The following is a 25,599-nucleotide window of genomic DNA, read 5'->3' as shown; positions in this document are numbered from 1 at the left end:
CCACAAGTCTTAAAGTTCCCAAGTTTGGACACCCCTGCTTAAATGCTTTGAATAAAAAGCTTAAGATAATAAATTTTTGCAAATATCTGAAGTACACTGAAAAATATATACAACACATTTATTGAAACATAATTTAAATTCTTGGAAATAGTACCCTTCCCTAGATAGACGCTTTCATTCTTTTTTAAAAAAAGGATATTTTTCAATTAGATGCAAAATGTTCAATATTTTGAATAAAAGACTGTTTTTTCATTAATTTGCTGAAAAGTCCATTTGGGTTTGCAAGCAGTGTTTCATGCTTCCCACACTCAACTATTCTGCCTTGGTCCAGAACTGCAACTGAATTAGCATTCTGAATGGTGGAGAGTCGATGAGCAATAATAAGAACAGTTCTGCCTTCCATCAGCCGGTCCAATGCTTCTTGGACAAGATACTCGTTTTCTGCATCTAAAGCACTAATTAATGAATAGAATGGGGAAAAAAGGGTTATTCTCTTCATCTTAGTGCAGTGACTTTACTAGAGCATAACTGTCTATACAACTTTTTTCATTTCATTTTCATTTAAAATTGTTTTTAAATGAAATCCTGGTGTCAGGATTTTTAAACAAAGCAATTATTTAAATTTTTGAGAGATTTGCTTCCAACAAAGAGAGCCCAATATTTCACAGATGATGTCCCCAAAACTGAGTTAAGACAATCTCATTTTTAATCTGCAATTTAAATACCTCATTATAGCAGTATTATAGAAGTATTATAGAATCGTGAAATAGGAATGACTTAAGAAAGCTTGACAGTGCTAGCATACTGTGCTGTACAGGTACTCCTCGTCTTACAACCATATATTTAGTGACCGTTCAAAGTTACATCACCATTAGAGTATCCCAATGGTCACGGTGATCAAAATTTGGATGCTTTGCAACTGGCTTATATTAATGACCGCTACAGTGAGAGCAATCAACCAATGGAGCAGCTTGCATTCAGAAGCATTACATGTATGCATAATTTCAAATTCATGAAAGACATTTGGAACAGCATTGTGTGTGCTTGCCCAGGAATTCTGGCAGGATGTTCTGACATGGAAGGAAATAGCTGCTCTGGGACAGATTCCTATCAATAAAATGGTGGGCCCAGAAGGCATGGCTAGTCACAAAACACCATTTATTGCACAGCAAACTTATGAAGTTGTTCACATTTCTCTCGTATCTACGATGCTACTCCTGTTTAAAAGAAGGGCAGTATCTGAACAATGGGAGAAAAAAGGGAAACCACAAAAGAATATTCCACCCTGAGGGAAATATGTGCAATGTTTTGTCATGAAATCAATAGTAAAGATACCAGAATCTTGTGGGATCGAATATTAATTGAAAAAGAAACAATTTCAATGTTGCCCAAGCTACCCATAATTTTCCTATTTTTTATTATTTACCTTGTTGCTTCATCAAGAAGAAGAATCTTGGGATTCTAAAAATAGAACAAATATAAAAGTGTTGAGATTAGAAGTTTACTTTATGATTTTTTTTAAAGAAACACCAGTTTTATTAGCGATTTTAATAGGCATGAAAATATGTTTTCTCTAAAGCAATACTAATAAATTACTGAAATATTTTATCACAAAATACAAGGGGGAGAAGGAGGGAGGGAGAAAGAGAGAGAAAGAAAGAAAATTAAGCTAGAAAAAAACATATTTTTTCAAAGCCTTTTTCTATCATTTAAAAACTTGGTCAAACTTTAGTAACTGTAAGACATTAAAAAGACTGCATTTTAAAAATAACCTGCAAATTTAACTACTATTACATAGCCAACCACCCCACTTAAAGTACAATAAACTTCTAAAAATCCTTTAAAATCCTGATCAAAATGATTGTCTTCTTAGGGTTAATGAAAACCTATGGTTTTCAAACCTGGCTATTCTAGAAAAAGTTATAGAATAAGGTTCAATAATTACAAGATGTTTTACTACTGTTCAAAAAAGGCAATGTAATAAGAGCACAGTAACAGCAGACTATTAAAATATGCATAATAAGCAATATATTGAAAGAATAATGTATGAGAACTATTCTAAAATGCAATGAATGTGTGAGAGTTGCTATTCCTCTCAATTCAGATCATCTTTGTCACGTATTTTCCTTGGTTCTTTTCCCTCTTTAAAGGCATAGAAGAAAAAAGAATTACCTTCAGAAGAGCTCTAGCAATTGCAATTCGCTGCTTCTGCCCACCTTTGCATAAAAAAACGTAACATAAATATTGCATGCATTTTATGTATTCTTTTTTTTTAAGTACTCTGCCATTTAAAACAAATGACAATGTATCAGTAGGTTAGTTTTTTATTTTCTTTCACCTGTGCAAAATCTGACTTAAATGGAGAAAATGACTACTGCACTGCAGTTTGACAACAAGATTATTTTAAGCAGTTTAATAAAGTTCAAGAGATGACATTGAAATCATTACAATCAAGCATGTGCAGTTCTAGAAAAAGGTGTCTAGACCAGTGTTTCTCAACCTCCGCAGCTTTAAGATGTGTAGATTCCCAGAATGCTGGATAGGAGATTTTGAGGAGCTGAAGTTTACACATTTTAAAGTCCTGAGGTTGAGAAACACTGCTCTAGATGATGACAGAATAGTATTTGTAAGTAGAATAGAATTCTTCCTTTCTTCTTTTCCATCTCCTATAACTACACTGGCCACATTTTCTTGGGAGGAAAAAGTAACACAAACCTAAAAAGGGGGCATACCTGAAAAAGGTTGATAAGGATATTTTTTAACGTTTATGACTAGGCTTTACAAAGAAAAAATCAGCAGCAAAATCAAGGGAAACTTTGCCAGAATGCCTACTGTAATAAAAATATCTAAAATCAAACAGTATTTTCTTTTAAAAAGACAACTCAATTTCAACATTTTTCAACTAACTGAAAAACTGCAATTTGCACAGTAAAAATTAAATGAGCAAAATAAAGGACAAAGTTTTTGAAAAACAAATAAATCTGAAGGACAATTTTCTAAAATGCAGATAATCCTCAAATTCTGACACAAGTGAGCCCAACATTTCTGTTGCTAAGTGACTTTTGCCCCAGTTTAGGACCTTTCTTTTGCAACAGTTGTTAAATGAATCACTGCAGTTGTCAAGTTAGTAGTGCGGATGTTAGGGTTAGGGCAGGGGTGTCCAAACTTGGCAACTTTAAGACTTGTGGACTTCAACTGCCAGAATTCCCCAGCCAGCATGCTGGCTGGGGAATTCTGGGAGTTGAAGTCCACAAGTCTTAAAGTTGCCAAGTTTGGATACCCCCGTAATAAAGGATGTATGGTCTCTGCCCCCCTGGAATCTCCTAGGAAGGTCAGAAGGAGTTTTAGAACAGATTTGTCTTGTAGCAAAATGAAATGCATAGCAGAATGAGACAGGGAAAGGTAATTCCTTCTAGAACAGCCGTAAATTACAAAAATGGATTTTTAAATGACATAGTCTTACCAGAGAGAAGAACACCTTTTTCTCCAACTAAAGTGTGGAATCCTTTTGGAAAATTTTGGATAAAATTAGAAGCGTTTGCAATTTTGGCAACTCTCTCAATTTCTGCAGGAGTTACTGTGGATGGATCCTCTGCGCCATAGGCTATGTTTTCAGCAATAGAGCACGAGAACAGAGTGGGTTCCTAGTGTATGAAAAAGCATAAGGAATATGGCAACACAGGTACACAAATGCCCAGATGAGATTATAAATGAAATAAGTAATATGTGACCATAAAGATTAAAGGGAACACTTTTTTTCCACAAACAGTGATGAATACAAGCATAGTTGCTTTAAAGGGGCATGAGGCAAATTCAAAAGCTGGAGGGGCAAAAAAACATCCTCTGATATTATTAAAGAAATTAGGATCAGCAAATACTGTAAGAAAACTTTGGTCCTTTTTTACCTGACTTACTGTTCCGATATTAGTCCTGAACCATAGTGGGTTTAACTGACGGATGTCAACCCCATCAACAGTAATATTTCCTTCAAGAAATTAAGAGTATATTGTTAGATAATATGTTAAGACAATGAGGGTGAAGAGATTAAGCAAGTTCTCGGCAAGAACTGATTTCACCTTGCATAGAATAAGTGATTTCTAGAGACATCTCTCTCTTTAATATAAGAAATTATGATTCCAGCACATTCATGTCAAATCCTACCGTATCAAGAAAAGCATAGAGACAGGCAGTTTATATTTACATTGCCTGAAATATTGTCTTAACTGTAAAAAAAATACAAGTTGAGTGAAACATGAATTTGTTGTATATATTGCTGCTATTTCAGTAATGGAAAGGCTCGTTATAAAATGGCAATGATGCATTTTATCTCAACTTCCTTGTAAATAGTCATACTTCTCCATGAGCAAATTGTGTTTTGATCTCTAATCAGAAGTATACCCAGTAACAGATGTTCAAACATATTCAAACAAACATATGTAACTACCTGACAGTGGATCATAAAGCCTCAGGAGAAGAGATACAACCGTCGATTTGCCAGATCCACTTGGGCCTACTAGGGCCATGACAGAACCTGCAGGCATGCTGAGAGAAAAGTCTTCAAAAATCAATGTTTCTGGACGTGTTGGATATGCAAACTTGACACTTTTGAACTCAAGAGCACCTCTGAAATCATCCTGGCTTAATACTGTTCCCTCTAAATAGACATGAAATCCAAAAATGAAAGTAACATCAATAATATATCATTCAAAAATGTTTTAGTAAAGACATATCCAATTATTTGCACTGAAAATTTACTAAAAGAAAACAAATATGATTAATATGATACTTTACTAAGATTCTATAAACTAGGGTTACTTGAATCTGGACATTCTGAAAATTGAGTCATCAAATAATTTGGGCTTGTCTGCTTACAGAACAAAGCATGAATCCCAGCTGTTGATACATTCAGGAAATGAAACTCCTGCTCCTCTGGTGCTTCATAGCCCAACGTTTCTAAGACCTGCTGGTTATAGTAGATTTGGGCCCAAAGGTATTCTTACTTCACCCAGAATTGATAATATACAGGTAGTCCTTGACTCACAACCAATATTGAGCCCAAAATTTCTGTTGGTAAATGAGACATGTGAGTTTTGATCCATTTTATGACCTTTCTTGCCACCGTTTTTTTAAGTGAGTCACTGCAGTTGTTAAGTTAGTAGCACCATTATTACTGGCTTCCCCATTGACTTTGATCGTCAGAAGATCACAAAATGTGATCACGTGACACTGCAACCGTCACAAGTATGAATCAGTTGCTAAGCATCTGAATTTTGATTACATAATGATGGGGGTGCTGCAACAGTGTTAAGTGTGAAAAACAGTCATGAAACAGTCACACTTCAATTTCATTTCAAATTGTCATAGGTGTGGTTCTTTTATACTGTTTTACCACATTCCACAAGGCACAGGCAGGTAAGTTATTGGAGGTGGAGTGGGAATACACACACACATACACACACACACACACACAGTATATATACCCACTCCACTCTCCAATAACTATAATAAAATAAGCCTTAAGAGGGCTGCAGGGTCCGTAGCCAGTAACATAATGACATTGTCGGTATTTTCATCTTATCAGAAGGATTTTTAAGGAGAGAAATGCACTAACCATAAGTCATCTATTTTGAACACCATAAGATGTGAAAAGTAGTTTAAGGAAGTTTCAAAATTTTAACAGTTTAAAAGGATGCACATAAAACCTGCACCATAATCAATTTATGCATTGTATTTTGTGGCATCAAATGAGTAAGTCCATTCTTTGGGATCATTTATGACATTAAATGTGGGTTTTCCTTACATTCTTTAGTAGAATACTAATTTATGAAAATGTTCATTTTTTGTAATATTGCATGATGTATCGATATTTTACCATCTTAAACAACTGCAAAATATTAAGAACATTACCGTTAAAAGGAAGTTGTGGCTTTCGATCAATAAGTTCCCACAGGCGCCCTCCTGCACCCAAACCTTTCATTAAGTCAGTATAAAAAGAGCTTAATCCTAAGAAAGAAAAAAAAGTACCCCTATTGTTATACATGTTCAAAAACAGGTATTGCATGTTTGTTAAACAGGTTCTGCCAATCAGTGTACAAACAGCTAGATGAAATAGCCAGCTAGTACAGCTAAATTTGCTTCATTTCCCTTTCTTTTTAATAAAGAAGATCCATAAGATGGCAGGCAGAACTTCCCTGAACAGATTATCTCTTGCATTCATCAGAGTTGGAATTTGTTAACCATTCAAAAGGTTAGGTCAGTGTTTCTCCTCTCACCTCTCGCACTTCAGCTGTAACATCTGATTCATTCTTTCCTTCCAGAATCCGTTTGGCGAAGGCGCACAGCGACAGCGCACAGTGACGCCATGCACCCCCCACGCTCCCTGGCTCCTGGGGCGAGGCTGGAAACCGCCCCGCGGCTGCCGCCGATCCAGGGGGTCCCAACAAGCCGCCCTACGGCAGGAGGCCCCTCCAAGACCCCCTGTGCTCCTAAAAGGAGCCCACCGAAGAGACAAGCAGCGGACAAGCACGTCCGTCGCCTTCGGGGACCGGAAGTCGTCTCTGGTCAGTGTTTTTCAATCATGGCAACTTTAAGATTCCCCAGCATCTATCTGGGGAATTCTGGGAGTTGAAGTCCACACATCTTAAAGTTGCCAAGGTTGAGAACACTGGACTGGATGAATCCTCTTGCTGAGCCCTGACTCCTATAGCACCTGAAGAATTGTTTAGTCAGTTTGGTGCAACAAAAGCTGTTCTGTAAAGAGAGGTTAACACAGGGCAGACAAGCTAGCAATTTTGGGAAATGTACTCCATACATCTGTAGGAAGGCAAATTGGAGATGGTCGATCTTTTGCCTTCTGATCTGATATCTTGTCTATTTGTTTTAAAATTTTACTTTTAAGAAAATATTACCTCTAATGCTTATGCCAACCCAGAAAGCATACATTAAGAAAGAAGACAGTTCACCAACAGTCAAATGGGCACCACCCATCAGTAATCCTCCTTTGTAGAGAACAAAAAGCACAATCAAATTGCCTGATAACCCCGTCTGTAAAGAAAGGAAAGGGAAAAGTACTGATTGCAGGATTTTAATGTAATTCTTTAGATTTATGGATGAATATTACAAGAGAAGGAAGAACAGGCACACCTCACCCACTTTGGCCTAAAATAAAATCAACATATCTATCGTAATAGTACTCTTAGTATTTAGAATCCCATAATCAAAAACACCAATCCTTTAATACATATTATTTTGGAGATTTGGGGGCACTTCTATATGGCTAGCATTTTCAACATCTGATCCACAGTACCCTATGTTTTGAAAAACGTTCCTTTATACAAACAGTTACACCCACAAGGGCATTAATTTGGTGGGAAAGTGGCAGTTTTCTGACTCAAACATGTTAACAGGTGACAATGACAATTTGGGGAAGTACAGTGAGGCTTTATGAAAGGCAAGGGGTTTACAGATGAGAGACTTTCTTCTGCTTTCCAGGACACATAAAAACGAATATTTGTTTTGAATTTATTGATTTAAAGAAAATATATGAAAAACTCAATAGGTTTAAGTTCTGAAATGCTGTGTAAATATGGAGATGAAGTTTGGAATTCAGAAAAGTGATGGTTAAGGCTCCAGGCAAGACCCTGGATAACTATGAGTTCTAATCCTACTTTAGGCATGAATCCAGCCCAGATGTCTCTTTGTTTGCTCAACGCATTTGTAGCTGAAAATATAAGGAATGCTTGTGGAAATGGAAAAAAGTATGCTTGTCAAGAGCATAAACATATGTACATTTTTGTGCACAGACAATGCTGGTTGATTAAAAAAAGTAACATAATGAATAATAAATAGGTTAGGAGGAAGGGAAAGTCTAAAGAAGTTATGATTAAAAAGAGACAAGTCAGAACTTTGGAGGACAAAAGGCAACATATGAAGTAGTCTACAAATGTGGTAGAAGGTAGAAGATGTTTTGGAAAAGTAGACAGTTATGGAGAGGTACAGTGAAAAATGTTCATATAAATTAATTTCAGTTCCATTTACTTTTCTGCTTAATTTATTTATTTATTTTTTATTTTATTTTCTTCCCCCCCCCTGCCCCCGGCTCTCTGCATAATTGTATGAGGGAGATGGGCAGTTCAAAAATGTGATAAATAAAACAATAAAACAAATAACGTTATCTAAAAATGGAGTGACTTCATGAAAATATATTTATAAGCCGGTACTTATAAATAATTTCTGTAAACCTATTTAGTATATTAGTTTATTGATGGTTGTGATAAAAGAATATGCAATTACATCTATATCAAAATAACAATTTCATTGTTCAAGGAAACACTTATCAGAAATACACAGATGATTCCTCACCTTCTTGATATACTTACTGCTCCAAAGAATCCTGCTCGAGCTATTGCTTCCTTTTTGGCCAGATGTAGCACATACTGAATCTTATTGTCATATTTTTCCATTTCAGTTAACTCATGCGCAAAAGCTCGAACTGTTCTTAAATTTCCAATCCTTTCTTCTGCTAACTGTAGTAAACAAAATGTAAGAATTATCACATTTCCCATAAGCCTACCTAGATTGTTCTCACTGCATGTTATTAAACTAACAGTGGGTCTTTTACTGCTATACCATTTACATAGCCTAGATGCATTTATCACCCTGTAATACAACAGATAAGGCTAAGGAAGAATGAATTAGCCAATACCGTGTTTCCCCGAAAATTCGACAGGGTCTTATTTTCTTTTTACTTACAAAATATGGCCTTGGGCTTATTATAGGGGAGGGCTTATTGTTTTGGGGTTGCCGGGCGGCTGCTCCTTTGCGAACTGGCTCCCGAAGAACCGGGCATAGCCTCAGGGGCGAAGCAGCCAGGAGGTGACCAAGCTCACGAGTAACCGCCCGACAACCCCCCTCTCCAGCCAGGCAGAGCGCCATTCACTGACCTAGGGGGTATCACTAAGGCCCCAAGCCACGTGGCGCTCTGCCCGCTCCCCAGCTCCCACGGCTTGGCACATTAGGGATACCCGCTAGGTCAGTGCATGGAGCTCTGCCCGGCTGGAGAAGGGGGTTGCGCGAGCGCCTGTTCCGCCTCCAGCAGTCATGCCTCCTAGCCTCAACATGTCCGGGCCCAGCTTTCCCTGCAGCCGCCGCCACCGCGCTCCGAGCATAACGTCTTCTCCGGTTCCAAACTCCCAAACTTGGCTGCTGAGTCTTCCAGCAGCGGCCGCTCTAGGAGTGCACTCTATGGTTGTGGGCTGGCAGCCAGCCCACAACCATAGAGCGCACTCCTAGAGCGGCCACTGCTGGAAGACTCGGCAGCCAAGTTTGGGAGTTTGGAACCGGAGAAGACGTTATGCTCGGAGCGCGGTGGCTGCAGGGAAAGCTGGGCCTGGACATGTTGAGACTAGGAGGCATGCCTCCTGGAGGCAGAACAGGCGCTCGCGCAACCCCCTTCTCCAGCCGGGCAGAGCGCCACGTAGCTTGGCACCTTAGTGACACTCCCTAGGTCAGTGAATGGCACTTTGCCCGGCTGAAGAGGGGGTGTGCTGGGCGGTTGCTCGTGAGCTTGGTCACCTCATGGCTGCTTCGCCCCGAGGCTGTGCCCGGCTCTTCGGGAGCCAGCTTGCAAGGGAGCAGCTGCCCGGCAACTCCCCCCTCCGGCCAGGCAGAATGCCACTCCCCAACCTAGCGGTATCCCGAAGGTGCCAAGCAATGTGAGCGCCTTTCTCCCCCCCGGCTCCTGCGGCTAGGCGCCTTCAGGATACCGCTATTTCGGTGAACGGTGCTCTGCCTAGCCAGAGGGGGAGGGTTGTCCAGGGGGTTTATTTTCGGGGGTGGGCTTATATTTTTGCCCAGGCGAAAAATGTGGCAAGGCTTTAGTTTCAGGGCAGGTCGTATTTTCGGTGAAACATGGTATCAAGTGTTGGCGAACCTATGGCACGCGTGCCAGAATTGGCACGCAGAGCCATCTCTCCGGACACACCAGCCATCGCCTGTTGTTCTTCCGGGTTCTGGTGTGCCAGCTTGCTGGCCAGCTGGTCTTCGCACATGCATATGCGCCACAAACCAGAAGACCAGGTGACCGGCACACATGCGCACGCCAGAAACTGGAAGCTTAGCTTTCCGCTGCACGTGCTGGGAAACAGCTTTTCCTGTTTCCAGTGTTCCCGCATATGCGCGCTGGGGAGCTGCTCTCCCGGTTTTTGGTTCTCCCCTATCCCGCATGTGTGCATACTCCCATTTTGGCACTTTGTGCTGAAAAAGTTCACCAACACTGCCCTATATCCAGACTGTCAATTTTATTATGTCCATTCACAAACCGAAATTAAAACTACTTCCATAATGAGCTATTTCTTTTTAATCAGCCAAAATTAAGACACTTTAAAATTATTTTATCTAAGAGTATGCATTTCTAAATACATTTGACAGTATATTATAAGAAAGAGAAAGGTAAAAGGATAGCCTAATTTGAATCATTGTGTTAATGAGATCAGATCAATTCACACTGAATTTCCCAAATAACAATCTTGAAAGCACAAATTCTTCAAGCATCTTGAGTTGTAAGATAGTTTTGAGATTTGATTGTATGAAAAAGAATAGTTCAAATTGGGAAATTACAAAGGATGGCTATGTGGAAATGACTTCAATCAGATTTCTAGTGGGAACTTGTGGGGGATATGAATGAAAAGATAAAACGTCCCGAGCAGTTCAGCACTATCTTTCAACATTCTCATTTGAACAACTGAGAAACTACCTGTGTAGCTTCTGCAAGGGAATCCTGTGTCATTCTAGCCAGTTTTCGTAAATACGTTCCATAAAGCACAGCTATGACAGCCAGGGATGGTACGACAGTCAGGACGAATGTAGCAAGTTTGGGAGACACAAAAAACTAGAAGCAAAAAAGCAGTGGTTAATTTTTAAATGCAGTCTATAGAGGCTTTGCTAGATCGATAAAACAAATGTTTCAACTAGTCTTCTGTTAACAAGGGCAATTGGGACCAGGATTTTGGTTGTTTCTGAATGCTGTTGTTAAGCAAACCTGCATCATTGTTAAGTCAGGATGTCATGTGATCACCTTTTTTGACCTCATGTTAGCTTCCCCATGGACTTCACCTATAGGAAGTTGGCAAAGAAGGTTGTAAATGGTGACCATATGACAATGAAATGTTGTAATTGTGATCCTGGGGCCAAATGTCCAGGTTGTGAACACATGACTAAGGGGGCTGCAATGATGGAGGATCAGTTGTAAATACCACTCATTTAGCATTGTCACAAGCTCAAATGGTTGCTCAATGAGTGATTGGTACACAAGGTTCACATGTATAGGTAGTCCTCCTCCCTTAACTACCAGTCACTTAGAGACCATTTGAAGTTATGACAGATTTAAAAACAGTTACTTAAAACCTACCCTTAAAGTTGTAAGTGCAGCACACATCCCCCCGCGCCATAAATTGCAGTGTTTTTACTAGTTTCTGGTGGCTTTTTTGCCAGTATGCAGCAACAAAAAATATCCATTCAGGAGAATGGTTTTGCTTAACAACCGTGTAGTTCATTTAATGACCACATGATTTGCTTAGCGACCACAATGAGTTGCTTTACAACTGTCATAAAAATGGTTATAAAATCAAATCAGGTGACCTGCTTAACGATCACAACTTATAAATTGTACGCTCAGTTGTGATTATAAGTGAGCAAATTAATTATCTGTATGTAAAGTTGGGCTGTTTTCTTTCAATTTTTTTGCATTTTTTTAAAAAAAGTAATGTACTAGTTATTGAATTCAGTACTGTAGTTGTGTTCAATAATTGGTGAAATATTTATTTGAAGTTATGCCATAACTATTATGAGCAATAACAACTATTATATAGGACACAGCAGAGGTGGTATTCAGCCATTTCTGACAGGTTCTGGAGAGCCGGTAGCGGAAATTTTGAATAGTTCGGAGAACGGGCAAATAGGTTGGCCCCGCCCCCGCTGCCTCCCAGCCGATCTTCTTTTGATGCCCCCGAACAGGACCTGGAAAGCAGGTTAGTGGGGTGGGGAGGGAATGGGGATTTTGTAGTAACCTTCTCCTGCCACCCTCACAAAGCCCCCCCCCCCCCAAAGCCATGCCCACAGAACCTATAGTAAAAAAAATTGAATCCCACCACTGGGACACAGCTTTCAACATCAGTTCCAGTCACTTTCATAATACAATCTCATCCATGCTACAGGATACAACTGCGTTACGACTCAAAGTAGAAGGAAGACAGACTGACATGACACAATGATTAGGTTTTTTTTTTTTTTAGCTTTTCTCATTTATATCTTGCGACCTCTCCACCATCGTTTATATAAAGCAAAACACTTGGGAGTCTTTTTACTGCTAAATATAAAAAGCATATTTAGAGAGAGCAGGTTTAGTCTAGTAGTTAAGGTACCAGGTTAGAAACTCTGAATTCTAGTCCTGCCTTAGGCATGAAAGCCAGCTGAGTGACTTAGGGCCAGTCACTCTCTTTCTCTCTCAACTCACAACATCAAACTTGGGCAACGAGCTAGTCAGTCAATTCCTGTTGCAACTAATGAAGCAACACTTGGTTGATCTGAAAAATCAGTTGTGGGAAAACCCTAGAAAGAAAAACAAATAAAATAAAAAGGACACTTGGAGTCAAAAGCCTCTAGATATTCATATGTGATGTATCATTTTGGTCTATTATAGTGCTATTGATGGGAAGTTGCAATTGTACGATTTTTCTTTATTATGGAAACTATTAATCTGTGGTATAAATTGAATGCTGTAACTTCTGTCCATTGAGCTACCTTTTCTTTCCTAGCGTAATTAAATATAGTTCTATTATCTGCACTACATAACAACCTAGTTCAAGATATGCACTTAAATCCACACTGTGTTTGGTTGAGTAATATCACTGTAGCTAAATCATGATTAATGGCAAAGTGATATTCAGTTATGGTATTTATTTTTCTTTTTTCTATGAATTATAGTATGAATGAGACATGCATTTCCTAATTCCCTAGCACAGTGATGGTGAACCTGTGGCACGCGGAGCCAATTATCAGGGCATGCGAGGCGCTGCCTGTCAGTTGGCCAGCGCACGTGCGTGCGCTGGCCAGCTGAGTTCACCCTTTTTTAAAGCCATTTTTCGCCCTCCCCAGGCTCCAGAGGCTTTATAGGAGCCTGGAGAGGGCAAAAACAGCTTCCCCTGCACCCCCCCGGACGCCCTCCGGAGGCGTCAGGGAAGCCTCCGGACGGTCCCTGAAGGCTTCGGAGTGCTCAAAACGATCCTCCGAGAAACCGGAAGTGACTTCCGGTTTGCTCGGAGGGTCGTTTTGAGCGCTCCAAAGGCGTCAGGGAAGCCTCCCCCCACTTATGGCACGCGAGCCAAAAAAGGTTCGCCATCGCTGCCCTAGCAATATCACAGCAAGGTAGATGTAACTGAAAAAAGAAAAAAGGTCCATAGTCATCCAGTGAGCTCGAAATAGGGTCTTTCCTGGTCCAACTCCAACCTTCTAATCACCACTACAGTGGATTAGACATTTTTCAACAAAGCGTTGTTAAAATAGCTTCTCAATGCAATGGGCAAACCTAGTTATTTAATTTCTCATCTATTCTAATACAGTAAATCTATGAAGATGGATGGTGGGAGTGGAGAAACAATGTTATACCAAAGGATCTGCAAAAAATGGGAGGAGAACAATGCAAACACATACGTACCATCATCCCAACAGCAGCTGAAGCCTGTCCTGCAGCTCTTAATCCATCCGAAAGGTTTTCAGTGACTGAACGGCCCAGGAGAGCTGTGTCTGAAGACAAGCGATTAAGCAGCTCTCCAGTTCTGGTTTTGTCGAAAAAAGCTACTTCTTGCTTCAAGAGAGAAGAAAATATTGTTGCTCTTAGACGGTTCACAATTCTTTGCCCTAAAAAGTCAAGAAGTATGGCAATTTATAGACAGGATTTTAATAGCCAAAAGCCAACATGGGTTTGTCAAAAACAGATCATGGCAGACTAATCTTATTACATTCTTTGACAAAGTGACAAAATTAGTGGACCAGAGGAATGCCGTCAATATAGTTTACTTGGACTTCAGTAAGGCATTTGATAAGGTAGACCATAACCTATTACTAGATAAAGTAAAAGAATGTAGGTTGGACAGCATCACCACCAGATGGATTCATAACTGGCTGACCAACCGCACTCAACGTGTAGTCCTCAATGGAACTGCATCTACATTGAGGGAAGTATGCAGTGGAGGACACCAAGGCTATGTTTTAGGCCCAGTACTCTTCAACATCTTCATCAATGATTTGGATGAGGGAATAAATGGGGAACTCATCAAATTTGCAGATGACACCAAGCTGGCAGGAATAGCCAACACTCCAGAAGATAGGCTTAAGATGCAGAAGGATCTTGACAAACTTGAACATTGGGCACTATCTAATAAAATGAAATTCAATGGTGAAAGGAGTAAGGTTCTACATTTAGCCAAGAAAAACAAAATGTACAGGTACAGTATAGGTAGTACCTTGCTCAATGGTAGTAACTGTGAGAGGGATCTTGGAGTCCTAGTGGACAACCATTTAAATATGAGCCAGCAGTGTGCAGAAGCTGCCAAAAAAAGCCAACACAGTTCTAGGCTACATAAACAGAGGGATAGAATCAAGATCATGTGAAGTGTTAATACCACTTTATAATGCCTTGGTAAGGCCAAATTTGGAATACTGCATTCAGTTTTGGTTGCCACAATGTAGAAAAGATGTGGAGACTCTAGAAAGAAGGCAGAGAAGAGCAACAAAGATGATATGGGGACTGGAGACTAAAACATATCAAGAACAGTTGGAGGAACTGGGTATGTCTAGTTTAATGAAAAGAAGGACTAGGGGAGACATGATAGCTTCCAATATCTCAGGGGCTGCCACAAAGAAGAGGGAGTCCAGCTATTCTCCAAGGCACCAGAGTGTAGAACAAGAAGTAATGGGTGGAAACTAATCAAGGAGAGAAGCAACTTAGAACTGAGGAGAAATTTCCTGACAGTTAGAACAATTAATCAGTAGAACAGCTTGCCTCCAGAAGTTGTGAATGTCCCAACACTGGAAGTCTTTAAGAAGATGTTGGATAGCCATTTGTCTGAAACGGTATAGGGTTTCCTGCCTAGGCAAGGGGTTGGACTAGAAAACCTCCAAGGTCCCTTCCAACTCTGCTATTGTAAGATTGTAATAGTTAAAAAACCCTTAGCATTATGATCATTCACCAAAGTTATTTGTGATATTCCAAGCTCTCTACCACTTATACTCTGATGTCCTCCCCTGTCTCACCTATATACACCTGTCCCAATTGTGGGTGATACTATACAAGCATACTTTTCCAACTGCCTAAGCAGGATTTCACATTGGATGTGTGCCAACTGCCTGAAATATGGATAAGATTATTGCATTCTACACTGATCATTTCATCCAGGGGCGGGATTCTACTGGTTCGGGTGAACCGGTAGCGCCGACTATCAGCTGGGAGCGAACTAATTTGCTCTGCCTTCAGCTGGGCCCGCCTGCCCGCTCCTGTGCTATACTCACCTATATCCCCTTTTCTGAAACCCGCGTCTCAGCTGTTTTCCTCCTGTGGAAGGTGATTTCTCTGTAAACAGTGCATGCATGCACAGTTGGTAGTTAAACCAGTAGGATAACATCCTGATCTTATCCCTCTCCTTCTTGTTGCTTAGTTTGAATTTCAAGACTTGTTGCAGATCTCTCCAGCCGTGAGGAATCTAGGAATCATAATTTAATGACCTTTCATATGGGCAGAGCTGATTATTTCAAAGATCTGCTGATGGATCACATCCATTTGTGTTTGATCAATTCTCCAGCTAGGGTCATTTTACTCTACTACTTCTAGAGTAGCCACATCATGGTGAAGATATTTTCTTCATCAGTTCCAGTTCTGTGGAATAGTCTCTCACCTATTATGTGAGTATGTTTGGAAGCAGATCACCCAAAGTTTAAAAAGCAATAAAAATGGGACCTCCGGTTCCGGCTGTAGAACGCGACGGGCGTGCTTCGCTCGCCCCGCGCGCTCTTGGTGGGCTCCCCCCTGATCGGGGGGCACAGGGAGCCTCGTAGGGGCCCCTGCCAAGGGGGCGGCTAGCTGGGGGTCCTCTGTGTCGTCGGCGGCTGCGGGAGGGCTCCCTGCATTGCCCTAGGCACCAGGAGGCAAAAGGGGAGGCCCGAGGAGCTCCTATGCTCCTGCGCGCTTTCGCGTCGAGACAGCTGGGCGAATTTGACGATTGGAAGGCTGCAGCTGCAATGTGGTGAGGTGGAAATTCCCCCCGTTCCCTTTTCTGACTGTTTAAAAAAAAGGATTGCCAGTTTTTTAAAGCGTTCAATCTGTTCCTGGGAAGGGTGACTGGAGGGAGGGGGATTTCCCCCCCCCCTTGGAAAAGCGGCTTTAAACTGCTCTCTACCCCCGGAGGAGGAGGAGGGGGGAGAGCTCTGGAATGAAATCACACTCATAGCAAGCAGCAGATGAATACTCTGCTGCAATTGTGAAAATGAGGTGATGATCTGACTTTTTTGAAAACTTTGAAAACCTTTGGTTTGTTGCCTTCTGATCCCGGTGCTGGCAAGGCAAGATGGCACACTTCCGCTATCTTCATGTACTCTGAAATTTGACTCCACCCACAGAAACTGCTGGCATTTTGTCTTTGTCTCCGTGACACTCAGAGATATTTCTTGATATACTATACTCTGGACTTGAAACAATGGATTTTATTGTCTGGATTTGAACTATAGAAAAGGTCTTTATTTGTCTGGACTGCCTGCCTCGTGATCTCTCTTGGCTATCCACTTTTACAGTTGCCTTCTCACTGTATTGACATAGACATCTCTGAGCTCTCTTTATCAAAATGGCACCGAAAAGACCACCACCTGGGAAACCAGGCTTCGCTGGTTCTGCTCCAACATCCTCAACGTCCAGCCCCAGCGGGCAACAGACACTAACATCTCTGTTACAGCCCAAGCCCCCGGAGGAGGACCTAACCCAACAGATGCTCCAAAAGATTTTAAAGGGGCAGGAGGAATTGAAGAATCAACTAAAAGAAATGAGCAAACAGCTCAGAGAAAATCAAAACCAAATGGCTCAAAATACGCAAAGACTGGAAGTTTTGGAGGAGGGGACGGCTGAGATGAGGGGGGAGGTGAGGGGGGTCCAGAGAGGAAACCAAGAACTTGAGAACCATCAGATAAAAATGGAGTTTGAAAGGATGTCTTTTTCCTTAGATTCCAAAATGTAATTGAGGTTGATGATGAAGATTTGAGGGAAATTATGACAAGGTTATTGGCTGAATATATTAAAAAAGACAGACAACAGTTGAGATGGGATATTGACCTGGTCTATAGAGTCAATTCAGCTTACGCTAGAACACACAATGTTCCAAGGGAGGTTCACATTAAATTTCTTAGAAAGACTACAAGAGATGAGATTCTGAGTACACAAAGGGGGCAAGTGTTAAAATACAAGGATAGAGAGATAGTCATCCTGAAACAAATCCCAAAGAAAGTTAGAGATAAAAGAAAAAAATATTCGCTTTTAGCGAAGAAATTATACCAGAAAGGGGTTTGGTTTCGGTGGCTTCTGCCAGAAGGTATGCTGATATTCTGGGAGGACACTAGAGTTAGAATTAATACAACTATGGAGGCTGAGGCCTTCCTGGAAAAAAACAAAGTGCTCCTAGATAAAACTGATGATACCACACGGGATACACAGGACACGGGAGGTGCCGGAGCCTTGCTGGTGGGGGGAGAAGAGGCAACACCGAGAAAACTTAGATCACAAAAATGAATTAGAAAAATAATGCAAAATACAGAGAATTTTTTCTGTTTGATATAAAATAGATTGAAATTACTTGAAGATATATGGTAAAAATATGCTGTCAAAATATTGCTAAGTAGTAATTACTTAATGTATTAATAAGTGAAAGTTATGAGAATTGGGGGGAGTGCCATTTCCTGCATGATGTAGCTGTCGAAATTTGTAACTTTACCCATTATCGCCTCTCCTGAAATTTTTGTAAAACCAATAAAAATTTCTGTTAAAAAAAAAAGCAATAAAAATGCTTTTTCATTGGGCCCTATGAAACAGATTTAAAATAAATGAATTACTTATTACCATATTTTTCAGACTATAAGATGCACCGGAGTATAAGATGCAGCAAGATTTTGTAGAGATAAATTTAAAAAAAGTTTTTGCACTCCGCAGGCCTCCCAAACCCTCTGCATGCCTTGTCTTTTGCAAAAAACAGGGCATTCATAGGCTCTGGAAGCTTGTAGAATGCTCCGGGGGTGGGGGTGGGGAGGAAATGAGCAAAAAATGGTGCATTTTTCCCTCCCCAGCTCTCAGGAGCACTTTGCAGGCTTCCCAAACCCTCCGCATGTCCATTTTTGTGAAGGGGGCGGGGTTTCAGGAGGCCAAAAATGCTGCATTCAGTGTATAAGACACACTCAGATTTTCACCCTCTTTTGGGGGGATGAAGGTGCATCTTATACTCTGAAAAATATGGTAACTATATTGAGGTGGTATTATATGCTATGTCCTTTCAGTACAAAGCTCCTTATTTTACATTATGATATGCTTAATTGTAATGTAGTTTGTTCCAACTGTAATTTTATTCTATATCTATACTATGCTCACTTATAATCTCATAATCAATAAAACAATAGTTACCACTATTATACTGTAACTAGATCCTATTTCTCAGCACCAAGAAAGAAATGTGTTGTTGGGTCCTTGGTGCTCTATGAGCTTCGTAGTTTTCTTGCAGACATTTCATTACCAAACTAGGCAACATCGTCAGTGCTAGATGCTACTTAGTTTGGTAATGAAACATCTGCAAGAAAACAGCCAAGCTCAGAAAGCACCCAGGATTCCACAGTTCAATCCTGAGCTACAAATATTCTGTTGGTAAGAAATGTGTTGAACAGAAAGGCAGAAAGGGAGAGAGCTATATGCATATATGAAATACTGGATCAAAAAGAAATATTGGTTACAAACACAAAAGAAATAAGATGTTCTGTGCATCTTGGTAATAATCTATAGGACATGATTTTGTGGCAGAAAAGGGCATTTCAAATTGAGAAGCCCAGTTTGTTCATTTTTTTCTGCTTGTTCCATAGAAATTGTGCTGTATTTTTGTTTTGTTTCAATAGCACAATTTCTATCATTGGGAAAAAATTCTAGGTGACATGGGGATTGCAGGTTACAAATGGCTCACCCTTGATCTGATAAAGCAGCAGCCTGACCATCTACTGGCAAGAAGCTCTTGCTGTCTTCTGGCTCTGAACTTTGAATATCTTATTTATCAATGGGCTATATAGCTCACAAAATGATGTAATTTTACACACAATTACCTGAAATCTGCATGAGGTAGACACGTATTCCATTGGCAGCGGCACCAAGCATAAATATTCCAGTTAATAAGGCACAGAGCGTGGATAGGTTCTCTATAAGTTCACCAGTTGGATTTGTGTAAACGACATCAATAACTTTCCCCAAGAAAAAAGGGGCAGACATAGTGATGACACTGGAAACAGCCAAAAATCCAATAGCAGCTGGGTAGGAAGGAGGGGAACAAACATATCATCTTTTTAGAAATTGTTCCAAGTTTTACATTAAAATTTAATAAAATATTTAAGCTCTTTATAGAAACAATTCAAAGAAATATTTTTAATGTTTACATTATTCTAGTGTATTAGCCTGAAAATTATGAATGTAAGCCTTATTTGCTTTTTGAATTAAACAGAAGGTATTTTATAAACTCCTGCTTGTCAATTTAGCATAAATTGACCATGTGTGGCTTTGTGAAGGACTGCATCTTAAATATTAATAAATATGGCATAATATTACCAAAATCCAATGCATCAGATACATAGTACAAAACTCCACTTTAGTGATTTAGTTCACATAAACTTAGTTTACACAATAAGCCACAATGACTGGCTTTACATTGATGAAAGTCATAAACCACAATTTACAAAGCTTAATGACTCAGCTGACACTATGGTAAATGAAAATCAAATAAGCCACACTATAAGGTAAAAGGTTCCCCTCGCACATATGTGCTAGTCGTGTTAATATGGCTTCCAAAGCTGACACATGTCTCTAGGGGGCGGTGCTCATCTCTGTTTCAAAGCTGAAGAGCCAGCGCTGTCCGAAGATGACTCCGTGTTCATGTGGTCAGCATGATTAAATGCCGAAGACACAAGGAACGCTGTTACCTTCCCACCAAAGGTGGTTCCTATTTTTCTACTTGCCTTTTTACATGCTTTCAAACTGCTAGGTTGACAGAAGCTGGGACAAGTAACAGGAGAACACTCCGTTACGTGGCACTAGGGATTCGAATCGCTGAACCGCCAACCTTTCTGATCGACAAGTTAAGCGTCTTAGCCACTGAGCCACCGTGTCCTTTCACATTATACCTTACCATTATTTGTACCCTAGGTCACTATTTTAAGGAACCTTGTGTAACAACTTGAAAGAACAACAAACCAAATCCCACTTTTGTAAAACCTCCAGTATCACCTGTAAATTATATAAGGGATCATTTTACAATCCCATATATGTAAACTAGTTTATGAATGCTACTTAACTTCTATTTAAATTTATTTACATTTACATAAATTTAAATTCTTCACATTAAACTTTCATTATGTTCAATTTACTCTGCTGCAGTACTGCTACAAAAGTGAAATACTCTATGAGCTAAATCCCTATTCATTCTTTTTTATGCAAGATCTTGAATATTGAACTACGTATGGATTCAAGTTTCATCGCATTCTTGATGCAGCAATTGATTTGAACAGTTTCACCACAAGCTCAAATAAAAAACATTTGCAGTACAGCTGTGGGTATTATGTAATTTGATTTTGCAATATGGCATAGTATCAAGCAGTAGCTTTAGTAATACACCTAAGAAAACTAAACATTATTGTAATGACTGATGTACAGGCATTATATAAAATCAGCAGGAGATTTAGTCAAAAGTCCCAAGAAATACAAGGCAAGACTGGCAATTTGGACATCCAATAGCTTGTGATAATGGCAATGATTTGTGCAACATAGGGAAGAAGTTAACTGTGGAGAAATGGGTTGAGCTTTAGTTTACTCCAAAACTCCAACTCTGGATTTGCAAAAATGGGATTCAAAACCTAGCCAGCCCCATTTATTCTGGTGCACCATGTGAATATACCCTGAGTGAGGTGGAGAATTAGTAATTCATATAGCTATCACTTGTTGTTATTACTGTAGTATTTATTAAATTATTTATTGTAGTATTGTATTTATTAAATTATTTTCATATAAATGTTTGGGGGACAATGAACAATCTGAAACTTCATGTGCTGATAAGTGGAAGAATTTGGGGATCCCTAGTTTAGACCTCTCACATCTAGGATTGCCAAGAGTTAGCAGCCAACAAAGTTTCCTTTATTCACAGCATTTGCTGTCATCTAGATCAGGGGTCTCCAACTTTGGCAACTTGAAGGCTGGCGGACTTCAACTCCCAGAATTCCCCAGCCAGCGGGCTGGGGAATTCTGGGAATTGAAGTCCGCCAGCCTTCAAGTTGCCAAGGTTGGAGACCCCTGATCTAGAGGCTGTCCAGATTTTTGCAGCCTATATGCCACTGTCCTAGCCACCCTGAAATGCCCTTCCCCGAAGTATTCCTAGTATTCAGAGATATAGAAGAAAAATAAGAAGTAGCTGCCCAACAGTATATCACAGTTAATCCTCTAAAAAGCAAATCATGCTGAGAAGTCTGGATGAAAGTCTTATCCATGCCGGTGAGAAATGATAACGGATGCAACTGAAGACTTCCAGAAGATACTATAGGCAGTTCTAGACTCACCACCACAATTGAGTCCAAAATTTATATTACTAAGCAAGACAGTTGTTAAGTCAATTTTGCCCCACTGTACCACCTTTCTTGCCACAGTGTTTAAGTGAATCTGGCTTCCCCATACACTTTACTTATCAGATGTTCACAAAAGGTTGATCACATGACTCTGGGACACTAACTGCCATAATCACATGCTAGGTGACAAGTATTTGAATTTTGATCACGTGACCATGGGGATGCTACAATGGCGGTAAAACTGAAAAAAATGGTCACAATCCTCTTTTTTGGGTGCCGTTGTAACTTCAAACAGTCAGCAAAATAAATGTTTGTAAGTTGAGGACTACTGGTAAATTGGAATACTTAATACTGAATATATATATACAGTATTTTATATATACAATATATATACAGTATTGTAGTGTGCAAATGAAAGGAAATTGCAAATCTGATCCAGATATGGTGGGGGCAGGAATAAAACAGAATAAATAACAGAGTTGGAAGGGACTTTTTTATTTTTATTTATTCAGTTTGTCACTCATGCACAAGGTAAAAGGAGTAAGAACAAACATGCAAAAGAACACAGGAAATGGGTACAAATAAATGGAGACAGTAGGACAGGGACATTAGCTGGTGCCCTTATGCACACACTTTGGTCTTTGGAGGTCTTCTAGTTCAACATGCAGGGATTTTGTGAGGAGATCACAGACATGGGCTCAGACACAGACACCATGCAGATGTTGAGTAGAACCCCTTTAGGATCAAGGAACTTGAAACTGAGATCTACCATCACTCTCCTCTCAGAGGCAAAGTGAGCATAGGAGTCTAATGGAGATTCTCAGTCATTCAGGTCATGGTTGTCCTAAAGGTGCTTTTTCAATAAGCAACTGGAGTTGTCCAGTTTCCTCTTGAAAAAGCACCTTTGGGACGAGCAAAGGAGTCAAGAGCAGTGCGGGGGGGGCATCCCCACCCGTGGGCATTGGTTTGAGCCCACGCTGGAGTGGAACGAAGGACAGGGAGACGGCTGGAAGGGAACAAGGAAACAGCAGCCAGCAGCGGCAGCCTTTCCCTTGCTACCTGCGGGAACCTTTTACGAGTTCCCGGGGAGAGGAGAGGTATATTGCAGGAGTAAAATCAATCCACCCGACCACCGGCCCGCGCCAGAGGGCTTCGCGCTTTGCAGCCCGGGAGCTGCAGCCGAGGAGGAGGCGAAACCCGGCAGGGGAGGAGATTACCTGACAGTTTCCAGCGCTCCGGATAAGCCAGCGCCAAAAGCCTCTTAGAGTCCGAGACGGCGCGCTTGTCGGGCCCTGCCGGCGGGGACTGCTCGGTTCCTTGAGGGTCTCTCGGCTTCTTCCCCGAGGATTCGGCGGCCGCGGCTGCCCAGGAGGAGGCGGAGCGGGAAAGGAGCGGCACTCGGCGAAGACTGCCGGGGGCCAAAGCGGCGACCTCGCACCTCTCCGCGGTCCATGCCGCCCTCCGGGGGGCCGCCGGGTGGAAGAGAAGCCGAGGCCAGGAGGAGGTCCGCAGGCTCTGCTGCCGCCGCCACAGCCGCACCACCAAAGGAAGGCGGAGAGCCAAGCCCGCCATTGAGCCCGCGGCGATTCCTTCTCTCTGGCCGAGCGGGCAGAGGGCGGCCCCTCACGGGCTGGGTCGTCTCGGCCCCATGAAGCGCGGCCCAGCCCTCACTGCTGCCCGCAGATAAGGCTCCTGCCGAAGCTTCCTCCTCCCTTTACAGCCGGCCGCCAGCGACCCTGGGCCGGGGCTCGGAAACCGGCGGCGCCCTCTGCTGTTCCGGCTCTCGCCGAGCGTTCAGCCAAGACCAGCAAGCCGTAAACCGCGGTTTGTGCACCAGTGGCTGAGTTGGTGCGGCGTGCTGAATGCAAGACGCCCCGACCTTATTTAACCAGTTTTATTACGTAGTAAGAATCGAAGCCGGCTCAGATTCTTCACGCATTTATAGGCCTGTCCGCTCAATTGGATCGGCACCAGCATAGAACTGGGGTTCGCTTGCCTTCTTCTAGGAAGTTTTATTTCACGGGCTAGCCCGTGCCTGTCTCTCCAAGATCCTGCTTAGCTTTTGGCCTCAACTTCTTAAAATAAGAATAAAATGAAATATCGCTTCCGTATTTGAAACTTTTCCTTCTTAGGCTGCAAAGTGCTAAATTGAATTGTATAGCGCCATCTTCCAACTAGAAAAAAAGTGGCAGTCCATCTTCCGGCTGTTCCTTTGACTCCCCCCAAAACTGTTCCTATGTAACAGTGTCACCCACACAAGGAAAGAGACGTCCAAATGAAGCAGGTTCTTTTTTTTTACTTGTGAATGAAATAGACACCAGCAACGGCAAGGCTTTCAATCGGGTTACATGAAAGCCAGTTGGGTGACTTTGGGCCACTTACCCAGCCCACATGATGTCAGGCTCCGACTTGTCGGCCAATCCTGTTGCAACCAATGGATCAACACTCGGTTGATCCCGGGGAGTGGCGGGTGGGGAGCCGAACCTGCTCAAAAGTTTGTATGCAAAACGTTTAGAGGAGGTTTCTAGAACAAATTTCGCATCTCAAAAACCACATTCCCTCACATACTGTATTAATTGCATTATCAATATTTGCCTGGCTTAGACTTTTTAAAATGTGTTCAAATATTTACAGACTCTTCAGTCCTGAGTACTCAAAGCCACCAATTGAAGAATTAGCTGGTACAAGAAACCCATATAGAGAACTCAACTATCTCAACAACCTTGGAAGTAATGTAATTAATAGTTTTACAATTCAGATATACCAGGCTTACAAGTATCCATAATTGAGCTTGTTTTTTTTTTGCCGGTGGTCCTGCAAGATGTAGCAAGTACAAAGAACATTTCTGAAGTAAAGCTACAATGGAATTAAGAGAGGATTTCCAAGTTATTGAGCTCCATTTTTGCTGGCAGAGGGCTGCAGGAGGCTGTTGTAGCCGAAGAGCTCAGGAGCCGTTTTCTCTGGCAGAGTGCTCAGGCCACCACCGCCCCCCCCCCCATGAGTTACATTGAGCTGGCCATGCCCTCCATGGCCACGCCCATCCCAGCCCCCCCCTCAAATACAACCCTGATGCAGCCTCAATGAAACCGAGTTTGACACCCCTGCTCCAGCACAAGTAAGCATGTTATGGGTTGTCTTTGTCTTACAGTCACACTTGAGCCCAAACTTTATGTTGCTAAGTGAGACATTTGTGAGTTTTGTTCCATTTTATGACCTTGCCACACTTGTTTAGTGAATCACTGAATTTATTAAATTAATAACACAATTGTTAAATAAATCTGGCTTCTCCATTGACTGCTTGTCAGAAGATTGCAAAAGGTGACCCCATCATAAATATGAGTCAGTTATCAAGCATCTAAATTTTGATCATGATATACTGCAACAATCATAAGTCACTTTTTTCAGTGCTGCTGTAACTTTGAATGCTCGTTAAAAAAACTGATTGTAAATTGAGGACTACCTGTATTCTGGCAGTGAGAAATCCCACTAACCTTTCCAGAAAGAAAATTTCATTATTTTTTTGAACTAGAGCAGAATGAGAGAAAACAAAGAAGTTGCTAGACTGAAGAACAAGTTGGATTGAAAATCTTCACATGTGGTGCTACTTCAATGTGGTGCTACTTAATTTTTTATGATTGTTATCTGTATAATCTGTATAATCTCATGAATGCAGTGCAATCTTTAGTGCATATTCTCTAATTGTATATATAC

The 25,599-nt window shown here is 41.1% G+C and overlaps 1 protein-coding gene across 1 annotated transcript; it reads right to left on the bottom strand.

Annotated features, from left to right (window-relative positions):
* ABCB10 (ATP binding cassette subfamily B member 10) lies at nucleotides 1–24,090 on the bottom strand. Its single transcript, XM_081944227.1, has 13 exons — nucleotides 23,106–24,090; nucleotides 19,390–19,590; nucleotides 13,712–13,914; nucleotides 10,754–10,888; nucleotides 8,379–8,525; nucleotides 6,909–7,044; nucleotides 5,908–6,003; nucleotides 4,445–4,654; nucleotides 3,906–3,985; nucleotides 3,464–3,644; nucleotides 2,173–2,216; nucleotides 1,427–1,461; nucleotides 1–455 (listed from the first exon to the last, which is right to left on the bottom strand). The coding sequence occupies exons 1-13, from the start codon at nucleotides 23,458–23,460 to the stop codon at nucleotides 203–205; spliced, it is 2,076 nt and encodes a 691-aa protein (XP_081800353.1). The 5' UTR covers nucleotides 23,461–24,090; the 3' UTR covers nucleotides 1–202.
* Nucleotides 24,091–25,599: the final 1,509 nt, after the last annotated feature.

The sequence above is a fragment of the Natrix helvetica genome, assembly GCF_964273705.1.
Source record: "Natrix helvetica genome assembly, chromosome: 2".
Classification (NCBI taxonomy): Eukaryota; Metazoa; Chordata; class Lepidosauria; order Squamata; family Natricidae; genus Natrix; species Natrix helvetica.
Note: the sequence above shows the minus strand (reverse complement) of the source record. Positions and strands in the feature narration are given on the sequence as shown.

Coding starts and splice junctions, on each gene's coding strand:
- ABCB10 (XM_081944227.1), bottom strand. CDS start 23,460: ATGGCGGGCTTGGCTCTCCGCCTTCCTTTGGTGGTGCGGCTGTGGCGG. Junction 13,915..19,389: donor CTACCTCATGCAGATTTCAG/GTAATTGTGTGT, acceptor TTGACTTTTTAG/GGCAAAGAATTGTGAACCGT. Junction 2,217..3,463: donor AAAAGGTGTTCTTCTCTCTG/GTAAGACTATGT, acceptor TTTTATGCAAAG/GTGGGCAGAAGCAGCGAATT.